Source organism: Zeus faber (assembly GCF_960531495.2).
Source record: "Zeus faber genome assembly, chromosome: 22".
NCBI classification, from domain to species: Eukaryota; Metazoa; Chordata; class Actinopteri; order Zeiformes; family Zeidae; genus Zeus; species Zeus faber.
In genome coordinates this window covers 22783581-22795063 of record NC_137209.1, presented here as the reverse complement: position 1 = coordinate 22795063, position 11483 = coordinate 22783581, and the positions used below count along the sequence as shown (strand labels likewise).

The 11483-nt window shown below is 49.8% G+C and overlaps 1 protein-coding gene across 1 annotated transcript in view; it reads left to right on the top strand.

The window, feature by feature from the left end:
- Nucleotides 1-553: 553 nt before the first annotated feature.
- Nucleotides 554-11483, top strand: part of trpc5a (transient receptor potential cation channel, subfamily C, member 5a) — a gene marked incomplete at both ends in the record, with an annotated part of 55934 nt that continues 45004 nt past the window's right edge. Inside the window, 6 exons of the mRNA XM_080023390.1 lie at nt 554-586; nt 2237-2339; nt 2884-3134; nt 8671-8787; nt 9405-9467; nt 9556-9693. Of these exons, the coding sequence (XP_079879516.1) occupies nt 554-586; nt 2237-2339; nt 2884-3134; nt 8671-8787; nt 9405-9467; nt 9556-9693 (705 nt within the window). The remainder of the gene's footprint in view (nt 587-2236; nt 2340-2883; nt 3135-8670; nt 8788-9404; nt 9468-9555; nt 9694-11483) is intronic.

Genomic DNA, 11483 nt, shown 5'->3' with positions numbered 1-11483 from the left:
GGCCTCTACCTGATGGCTGGTGCTCTGTCTCGTTCCTCAGACTCAGATTTGCACATTTTTATCTTTTCTCTGCAATCGCTAAGCAACCACCACGCGAGCAGAGACACACAAACCTGTCTTTCTTTCCATCCCTGCACAGAAACAGGACGGAATACGTCTTTAGATTCATCTTTTGCCAGATATTTGAAATTAAGGAAATGAAGGCAGTAGCTCAGGAGGTAGAGCAGGTCGTCCAGTAATCTGGAGGCTGCTGGTTCGATCCCCTGGCTCCTGATAGCATGCTGATGTGTCCTTGAGCAAGACACTAACCCCTCATGGCTCCTCATGGCTGTGTCCATCGATGTATGAATAACTGCAAGTCGCTTTGGACCAAAGCGTCTGCTCAACGATGATGTAATGATGATGTAACTATACGGACGCCATCACCAAGTTCATGTGTTGCTACTGCTCAGTTTCAGTCTCCACAACCACCGTGCGTCCCATGAGGCTGTTTGGGAGGAGAAAATCAATCCAATCTAACCTCCTCCTCTTCTCTCTCCTCCAGACCGTCCAGATGAATCCAATGACACAGTTGTACTACAAGAAGGTGAGTACACAGCTGTGTGCGGTGTACTGTATGTGTGTTACCACTTTTTAACAGTGAAGCATTGTGGGTAACTGCACTCTCCATTTAGTTAAATAAATCAGAATGAGAATGTGCAAAATACATTCCCCATTATGAGGATTTTTTTGTGGTGAGGATCCGTGTGTTGCTTCACAGACAATTAGCAAAAATATGTAAATTATCTGTAAAGCAGCGCACGGATCCTCACCACCACATCCTCATTATTCCTCTTAAAATCGGAGGAGACAGTCTAGGAGACAGTCAGGGAGCTAGGAGACAGTCTTTGAGCTAGGAGACGGTCTTGGAGACGGTCTAGGAGACAGTCTAGGAGCAAGGAGATTGTCCGGGAGATGGTCTAAGAGACTGTCTAGGTCTCAGGACAGCGTAGGTCCAAGGGAACGGTCTAGGAACTAGCAGACAGTTGAGGAGACGGTCTAGGAGATAGTCTATGAGACAGTGTAGGAGCTAGGGAATAGTCTAGGGGCTAGAAGACAGTCTAAGAGACAGTTTAGGAGCTAGGAGACGGTCTTGGAGACAGTCTAGGAGACAGTCTAGGACCTAGGAGACAGTCTAGGAGAAAGGAGACAGTCTAAGAGGCAGTGTAGGAGCTAGGAAATAGTCTAGGGGCTAGAAGACAGTCTAAGAGACAGTTTAGGAGCTAGGAGACGGTCTTGGAGACGGTCTAGGAGACAGTCTAAGAGCTAGCAGACAGTCTAGGAGACAGTCAAGGAGATGGTCTACGAGCTAGGAGACAGTGTAGGAGACAGTGTAGGAGCTAGGAGACGGCCTTGGAGACAGTCTAGGAGACAGTATAGGACCGAGGAGACAGTCTAGAAGACAGTCTAGGACCTAGGAGACAGCCTTGGAGACGGTCTAGGAGACAGTCCATTAGCTAGGAGACAGTCTAGGAGCAAGGAGACGGTCTAAGAGACTGTCTAGGAGACAGTCTAGGAGCTAGGAGACAGTGTAGGAGATGGTCTAGGAGCTAGGAGACGGCGTAGGTCTCTTCCTTCCAGCACCATAAGGGTTAAGGTGGAACATATGAATATGACTGAGCGCTAATCCGCTCCGTCAGCGTTTGTTTTCTGTGGCGGTTCGTTCCGGTGAGAAAAGGGTCGGAGTCGGAGGGAGGACGGTTCGATTCCCTAATGCGCTTTCCTGGTCGGGGAGAAAAACAGGATTTGCATTTGCGAGCGGCGTGAAGTTCCCACAATGCGACACCAGCGCCGCCGGAAAGCTTAGCCGGCCTCGAACTGGCGTTCACAGTGAGGCGGGCGCCGGAGGAGGGAAGGTGTCGGATTCTCCGTCTCAGTCACAAAATCCTCCGCTCGTCCGTTTCGGGGCTGATTCACGCGTGAGCGCGAGTGGCTGCGCGGCCAAAACGGCGTCCGGCGCGGCGACCGTGCGGGCGCGGCTACAAAAGCCCCGAGCGTCCTGTCCGTCCGACGAGGCTCGGAGGTTTGCCTCCTTCCGATCCATTGATTCGTCGGTGCAGTTGGGGTGGTGGCGGACCCCGCCGCCCGCCCACGTGCAACACAAGTACATTGAGTGGTAAATAACACGGCATTTGCTCGAACGGAATTATGGTCTGGACCAGGGTGACCAACCCGCAGTTCCTCTTCTGACCTGCAGGTGAGCTACTCACCGTACAGAGATCGCATCCCGCTGCAGATCGTCAGGGCAGAAGTGGAACTTTCTGCCGAGGAGAGAGCCTACCTCACTGCAGTGGAGAAAGGTACACACACACACACTACTACACGCTGCACACACACTACTACACACACACTACTACACATTAACTACTACACACACGGACACACGCACACTATGACACACACACGGACACACACACTACTACACACGCACTATACGTACATTCTCACAAGCCACACCCACACTACACTTCATATACACACACTATACACACTATACACACTTTACACACACCATTATATTCTCAGACACCACACACACATACACACTACACACACACACACATTGTGCACCTACACACACTATGTACACACTATATTCTCACTGCACACACAAAGTCCACACACACCACACATTATACACAAACAGAGTACACACACACCACACATTATACACAAAAAGTACACACACGCCACACATCACACACGCATTGCATACACACAAACACTAAACACATGATACATTCTCACACAGACACTACACACACACACCTACACACACACACACACACATTACGCAGCCGACAACGCACACAGTAGAGATTGACAATCATCCCCGCCCGGCAGGTGACTATGCTGGGGTCAAGCACGCCCTCCGGGAGGCGGAGGTTTACTACAACATGGACGTCAACTGCCTGGACCCGCTGGGCCGCAGCTCGCTGCTCATCGCCATCGAGAACGAGAACCTGGAGGTGATGGAGCTGCTGCTGGACCACGGCGTGCACACGGGCGACGCCCTGCTCTACGCCATCCGCAAGGAGGTGGTGGGCGCCGTGGAGCTGCTGCTGGACCACCGCCGGCCCAGCGGGGAGAAGCAGGTAGGGAGCGGGCGGGGCGGAGGGAGTGTGTGTGGCGGAGGGGGCGGAGGGGGCGGGCCTTCTGAGATGAGGACAGTTGTGGGGTCTCCCTGAGGGGACCTAGGACCTGGAGTGGTTCCCTGGGATCTAGAAACCTCCAAGGGCCTCTTTTAAGCTTGTATTTGCACCGGAACGCAAAGTAACGTCAGCCAATGGGTTCTCAGCGTGAGTCCCGGGTTCCCGGTCGCTGGTTTCACCGCATCATCCACCGAAAAATACGGACAAATTTGAGGCGGGAAACGATGGATCCAGCCGCTGGATCTCCATCATATTACGTCGACAGAACGTCGTTTAAAAGTTCAGACTTTCGTGAGACACGGGGCTCGCATCGGGGATGAGAGGGCGCTCGTTAATTCATTAAAATAAAAAGAATATATATATATATAAAATAATTCAATGAAATAAATACATCTACGATAAAAAATACTGTTTTTATTGCTTTTTATTTTTATTGGTTATTTTGCGTTTGGTGTAAAGGAACGTACATAATCCGTACAGATCGCCCCCCCATGGGTCGGCATGTGAACCACGGATTAATTGCAAAATTAAACATCACAGTAAAATACAGTTTTACTGCCGCTGTTATGCCAAGCGGCGTGTTCAGGGACCTCCGGCACAGACACACAGACGTCGGGGGGTTGTAAACAGTTTATTGTAGAGAGGGGGCCAGCTGGAACAAGCCAGGAGCAGATGGAACATGTGTCATGACAGGGCTCCTCTCCTGAGTGAGTGTGGGGATGGAGGTTTTAACCTGCTGTTTGTTAGACCAACCGACGAGCAACAGGTTTGCAGCCACCCTAACCCAATCACCTGGATCCAGGTCAGGTGTGGCTGCTCACACCACACCATCCCCACACCACAACATGTTGAAAAGAAGAAGGTATCATGCCTGTCTCATATTGCACTTTAATTAAAAGATTGAGTATCGAATATTTGATATATTTTAAGATTCGAATTACACGTTAAACATCGCTTCCTTTAAGTGTTTTACAGAATAAATGACAAGCAAAGCTAGATTTGTCTCCCCCGAAAAATGATCCAATCCGTGACTCAAAACAGCGACACGATCCGGAACGTGAGATTTGTGATCCGTTGCCCCCCTCGTACGCGGGCCGGTCTCCGCCCGGAGCGATGCGACTCCACCGGGGCGGACCCTCCTCGTGGGGCCAGCGCCAAGGGACCGTGGACGTCTGGACCTGAGCAAGGTTCCTGTGCTGCCAGTCGGCCCCCGCCCTGAAGTAAGAGCTAAGGAAGGTTCCTCAAAACCGAGTTCTAAGAACTACGGTGGCTCCCACTTCCCGCGGTGCGGACCCAAAAAGTTCTTACAACTATGAAAAGGTTCCTGCGCTGCCAAAAGGCCTGTGGTGGTGGGTCCAGGGAGGTCCAGCTGCTGGGGTCTCAAAAGCTGCAAAATGTCAACGTCTCCAAATTTTGGATTTGAAACATCTGCTGGAAGTGAAAGGTTCCAAGTCCCAAAGTGTCCGGTCCAGCCTGACGCTGCCTGTACAACTGTAGAACACGTGAGGACACGTCCACGTCCCCACAAACACATCATCCAGCTCCATGTTCATCGTCCTGCTTGACATGATGTACTGAGAAATGTTATCACGCTGATTTGGATCGACATAACCAAAACGAGCAGAGACCGTGTGTGTGTGTGTGTGTGTGTGTGTGTGTGTGTGTGTGTGTGTGTGTGTGTGTGTGCGTGTGCGTGTGTGTGTGCGTGTGTGTGTGTATCGTAGACTTGTGAGGACCAGTGTACTTTCTTAGCCTTTTATTAGAGGAGCTTTTGAGAAGTGAGGACATTTTGGCGGGTCCTGACTTTATTTTCTTTGTGTGTGCGTGTGTGTGTGTGCATATGTGTGTGCGTGTTTGTGTGTCCATGTGTGTGTGTGTGTGCATATGTGTGTGCGTGTTTGTGTGTCCATGTGTGTGTGTGTGTGCATGTGTGTGTGTGTGTTCTCCATGGTAATGAGCAGTACATCTCATTCAGCAGAACGCCGCCTGCTCCGTCCTGCTGAGAGCAGAGGAATTAAACTGCTCATTTCATACAGACTGTGAAACAGGATTTACAGCCAGGTGTGTGTGTGTGTGTGTGTGTGTGTGTGTGTGTGTGTGTGTGTGTGTGTGTGTGTGTGTGTGTGTGTGTGTGTGTGTGTGTGTGTGTGTGTGTGTGTGTGTGTGTGTGTGTGGTATTGATGTTGAGGGTTATGTGTGTACATGTTTGAAGCTGTTTGTAGGTTTTGACTTCTCAGTAAACGTGTTTGTTCTGATCGAGGCAGTGATGGAGAGAGAAGGGGGAGAAATAGAAAATGAAGGAGGGAGGGAGGGGTGAGGGGGGGGGCAGTTGCGTTGGACAGTTTGTTTTTATTGATTGTTTTTTTTTTTAACTTCACCATTTTCTCCATCGATTACACTCACGTTGATGAACTGTTTCCTGTTTTAATGATCTGCATTCTTATTGGAGGGAGGGGGAGAGAAAAGGTGAGAGGGGGAGATTGGGGGAGGGAAGGAGAGAGAGACAGAGGTGGGTGGGGGAGGGAGGAGGGAGAGATGGGGAGGGAGGGAGTGAGAGACAGAGGTGGGTGGGGGAGGGAGGAGGGAGAGATGGGGAGGGAGGGAGAGGGAGGTGAAGCTCCCGGACGCTCTGAAGCGGCGAGGTTCTCCATCGTCATGGTAACCGGAGAGGGAGGATGGTGGGAAGTTTGGACGGAGTGAGTCTGCTCTCTCTCTCTCCATCCCCCATCCCTCTATCCCCCCTTCACTCCATCCCTCTTATCCATCCTTACCCCATCCCTCCTTCCCTCCATCCCTCTACCACTCTTTCCCTCCTTCCCTCCATTCTTCCATCCCTCCTTCCCTCCACCCCTCCATCCCTGTACCACTCTTTCCCTCCTTCCCTCATTCCTCCGTCCCTCTACCACTCTTTCCCTTCATCCCTCATCCCTGTACCACTCTTTCCCTCTATCCCTCTATCCCTCCTTCCTCCCATCGACCCATCTGTTCATCATTTTACCAGTTCATTAAAGGGTTGATATTTTTGTGTTATTTAGTGTGTGTGTGTGTGTGTGTGTGTTTTGATGGGTCTAGGCAGAGCAGTTACTCCCTCTGCAGTCTCTCTGTATCGAACTCAACCCTCCATATCTCTCTCTGTCTCTCTGTCTCTCTCTCTCCCTCTCTCTCTCTGTCTGTCTCTACCGATCATCCCTCTCTCCACCTCCATCCCTATCTCTCTCTCTCTCTCTCTGTCTTTTTCTCTCTCTCTCTCCCCTCTCTCTTTCTCTGTCTTTTTCTCTCTCTCTCTCTCCCCCCCCCTCTCTCTCTACCTCCCCATCTCTCTCTACCTCCCCATCTCTCTCTACCTCCCCCTCTCTCTCTACCTCCCCATCTCTCCATCCCTCAGCAGTAGAATGACTTTTCTCCCTCCAGGTGTTTCACTGAAAGGCTTTTCACACCAGGAAAATGTCGAGCAACCGTCTTTTGATTTGATTTTTTCACGGATCCAAGCGACGATCACGTTTCACATGTGGTTCATGCAAGTTTGATTTTTGATTATTATTTTCATTTTTTTAGAATCTGAACCTGAGAATATGAAATAACATATCACATTTCTCACATTTTAATTGATCAAATTTCATTGTTATTTCTATTTATTTTAGTTGTATTGTTTGTTGCCAAGTTTTTCTATTTTTATGACATTTTTTGGGGGGTATTAAAAAATGTGAAAAGGAAAAGAAATAGTGGATTTTCTTTTAACTGGTTTGGTGTGAATTCTACAGATGTCGTGCAGGATGAAACGAGAGAGAGAGAGAGAGAGAGAGAGAGAGAGAGAGAGAGAAAGAGAGAGGTGGGGGGGTGAAGAGGAACACAGAGCGACCGTGTGAGAGGGCGAGAGAGAGAGATAACCGGAAATGAAAGGAAGAGCAGTGTGAGGCTGATGGAGGGATGAGGAGGGAACCAGACGGAGAGAGAGAGAGAGAGAGAGACCCTCTGGTTCTCCCTCGGAAAGATGAAAGAGTGCACACGTGTGTTCCACACCTCCCTCCCTCTCTCCATTCCCCGTCTTGTCCTCAAATTCCTTCTGTTCCTCTGAAGTCTGAGTGTGTGTGTGTGTGTGTGTGTGTGTGTGTGTGTGTGTGTGTGTGTGTGTGTGTGTGTGTGTGTGTGTGTGTGTGTGTGTGTGTGTGTGTGTGTGTGTGAAGCTTGAACAAGTGAAATTTAAAGGCTCATTTCACAGAAAATCGAATGAAATTAATAAAAAATATATTTATAATATATAAAAACAGAAAAATGTACATGTTGCAGCGAAAAAAGGGTCATTTACCTCTCTCTCTCTCTCTCTGTCTGTCTCTCTCTCTCTCTCTCTCTCTCTCTCTCTCTCTCTGTTAGTGAACCAAGTGTGTTTGTTGTATTGTCTGTAACTGTGAACTAGAGAAATTGTTAAAATAAAGATGCTTTAAAAATCAAAAAAAATCTCTCTGTCTGTCTCTCTCTCTCTCTGTCTGTCTCTCTCTCTCTCTCTCTCTCTCTCTCTCTCTGTCTCTCTCTCTCCCTCTCTCGCTCTCTGTCTCTCTCTCTCTGTCTCCCTCTGTCTGTCTCTCTCTCTCTGTCTCTCTCTCTCTCGCTCTCTGTCTCTCTCTTCAAATCTCCTCCAAAATTGAATTGTTTTATTTTTCTACTTGAAGTATCGACAATTTACCATTTTAGCAGCAAGCGTCATTTAATATAGTCTGGAAATACTGTCTTTCCTCAAATAAAAACCCAGGCTCTAATAACAAACGAACAAATAAAAGCCTCAAATAGACACCAGGGGTCGATGTTCCTATGCGGAGCTCCGCCCCCCAAGCAAAGCAGATAAAAACAGCGTGTTTTTATTGTCGGTGTTATTTAATTTACTCCGTTTCTGCTGCTGCGTAGCACATCGCAGATGGCTTCTTGGGCCAAGTGCCCCGCCCTGAGCACTCTCGCTCTCCGGCGCTCCAAGCAGGACGTGGTGCGTTCAAGGCAAACTCTGAAACCTCCCCTCTTCTCCCTCTCTCTCCCCCTCCCCTTGTCTCCCTCTCTCTCCCCTCCCCTCTTCTTCCTCTCCCTCTCCCTCCCCTCGTCTCCCTCTCTCTCCCCCTCCCCTCGTCTCCCTCTCTCTCCCCCTCCCCTTGTCTCCCTCTCCCTCCCCTCGTCTCCCTCTCTCTCCCCCTCCCCTCGTCTCCCTCTCTCTCCCCCTCCCCTTGTCTCCCTCTCTCTCCCCTCCCCTCTTCTTCCTCTCCCTCTCCCTCCCCTCGTCTCCCTCTCTCTCCCCTCCCCTCTTCTTCCTCTCCCTCTCCCTCCCCTCGTCTCCCTCTCTCTCCCCCTCCCCTCGTCTCCCTCTCTCCCCCCCTCCCCTCGTCTCCCTCTCTCTCTCCCCTCCCCTTGTCTCCCTCTCTCTCCCCCTCGTCTCCCTCTCCCTCCCCTCCCCTCGTCTCCCTCTCTCTCCCCCTCGTCACCTCTCTCTCCCCTCCAGGTCCCGTCGCTCATGATGGACAGTCAGTTTTCGGAGTTCACCCCGGACATCACTCCCATCATGCTCGCTGCTCACACCAACAACTACGAGATCATCAAGCTGCTCGTCCAGCGCAAGGTGACGCAGCTCGCACCCCGCTCCACTCGTCCGTCGCACATTCTGTCCATCACCATCATCATCATCCTCATCACCATCATCATCATCATCATCATCATCATCATCATCACCATCACCATCATCATCATCATCATCACTCACTCTGTCTGTGGGAAAACAGACGATGGCTCAGGAAAGTGTCTCGTTGCGGTTGCAGATTGACGTCGTGTGGAGCTGCTGCAACAAACAGATCATCATCTTTTTACCCAGTTTAAAAGTATTATCTTCAATGGCGGGTTATCTCCAAAATAGGAGCCCTTCTGTGTGGGGTTTGCATGTGTGTGTGCATGTGGTGTGTTGCGTGATAATTAAAGATTCTTCTTCTTCTTAGATATATGTATGGAGAGAGGGATAGATAGATGGACAGATGGATGGATGATGGATGGATGGATAGATAGACAGATAGATGAATAGATTGAGGAATAGATAGATGGACAGATGGATGGATGATGGACGGATAGATAGACAGATAGATGAATAGATTGAGGAATAGAAAGATAGATGGATGGATGGATGATGGATGGATGGATGATGGTTATAAAGCTGTAGATCCTTACATGCTGTGTTTCTTCCTCTAGGTCACCATCCCCAGGCCGCACCAGATCAGATGTGACTGTGTGGAGTGTGTTTCCAGCTCAGAGGTGAGCAGCCGCACATCGGGCTCCACCCAAACAGAACCTCAAGAGGACGCCCCGCCCCCGCCCCCCCTGACCACGCCCTCTTTTCCAGGTGGACAGCCTGAGACACTCCAGGTCCCGCCTCAACATCTACAAAGCCCTGGCGTCCCCCTCGCTGATCGCCCTGTCCAGCGAGGACCCCATCCTCACCGCCTTCCGCCTGGGCTGGGAGCTCAAGGAGCTCAGCAAGGTAGGCGTCCAGACTCCATCCCCTAATGCCGTCTCAAAGGGCCAGCACGTCACAGGGCCGGGCACCGGCGCCGCGACAACCCCTCCGGGTCCTTGTGAGAGGTCCTGACACTCTCAACCTCTTCCTCTCGTTGCTGACAGTGAGACAGATCTCCGTAGCAGCATGTAGAGCGTCCCAGGACCGTGGTTCTGATCACGGTGCAGTGTTGTCACCTCCTGATCTTTCATGGAGTCGCTCTTGACTCCGTCCTTCCTTTCCCGGTGCGACCATCCATATCTAAATGTGAAGTGGCCGGTCAAGTGAGTGGCGTGCAGCGGCCCCGCCCGCCCGTCAGACGCTCATCAAGCTGTCGGTCTGGCGGGAGACGCCGGCGCCGACGGCGGTTCTGACTCCTCAGCTTTGAGAGGAACCGGAGCTTTTCACCTCCGGTTTCCCACGGTGCCGTGGTGGGCGCTTCCCTTCACCACAGAGGACAGAAGACGTGTGACGCACACTGCACCGTACGGGAGCACGGTGCTCACCGGACGTGCGTTCTGAGCAGACACTGTGTGTGGGTTGATGCTCTGTTGTTGTTGTTCTGTTGGGTTCCTCCTCTTGTACTTGCAGGTCCGTGTTTGGATGATTGTTGGGATTATTGTTTGGATTGTTGTTTGGAGGATTGTTGGGATTATTGTTGGGATAATTGTTTGGATGATTGTTGAATGATTGTTTGGGTTATTCTTTGGATTATTGTTTGGAGGATTGTTGGGATTATTGTTTGGATTGTTGTTGGGATGATTGTTTGGATGATTGTTGGGATTATTGTATGGATTATTGTTTGGATCATTGTTTGGATTATTCTTTGGATTATTCTTTTGCTGCCAATTCAATCAAAAAAGGAAGGGGTCTTTATTGTCCTTATTGTTCAGGTAATTATTGTCCCTCAAGGGGGAACTAAATTCCTCCTTGAGGGACAATAAAGACCTGAACTGAACGGAGGTTTCCAACTGCATCCCTGCGGATGGTTGGCATGATGTTTATATATATATATATATATATATATATATATTTATATATATATATATATATATATATATATATATATATATATATATATATATATATATATATATATATATATATATATAACCAGTATATGTTCACTCAGCACATTGTTGATCCGTCTTGAATCTGGACTTGGTGTGAAAGGTTGACCGGTGCTGTCAAACTGTCAAACTGTCCTTAAAAAGCAGCCTCTCAGAATGAGTCCACGTGACTTGTCCAGGATATTATGGAGTTTGTTTCCATGGACGTCGCTAGGACGCAACCACATCAGGGGCTCGGCCCGACCAGCAGGGGGCCACTCTGCCGCTCTGGGCAAACTGTGGACGGGGGGTGGGCACCGCTGGCCTGCCGTGGGCACGGGCGGTGCTGTCAGAGAGGGAGCGATCGGGGCGGGGGGCTGTTTTATATGGGGGGCCATCATAACCCCACCCCTGACGACGCCACTGTTTGGTACTAGGCAGATTAATGTGAATTATTGTTTTGAGGAGACCTTGGACGTTTCACTGGTGATATTGTCATTATCACGTCATTAAATGTAAATACTACTGATCCTACCCAGTGGTTCCAGTGGAAATACTGTGTCCTGCGGTGTACTACGGCATCCACCTTGTACATGTGGCATTTTGTGCTTTAGTTTTTACATTTTGATGAACGTCTTCAGGGTTTTTCAGGGAATAAATGACAGAAATAGTTTATTATCTTTCCAGTGAGCTGGCCCAGATGTCTTAACGTTGTCAAGGTGTGGT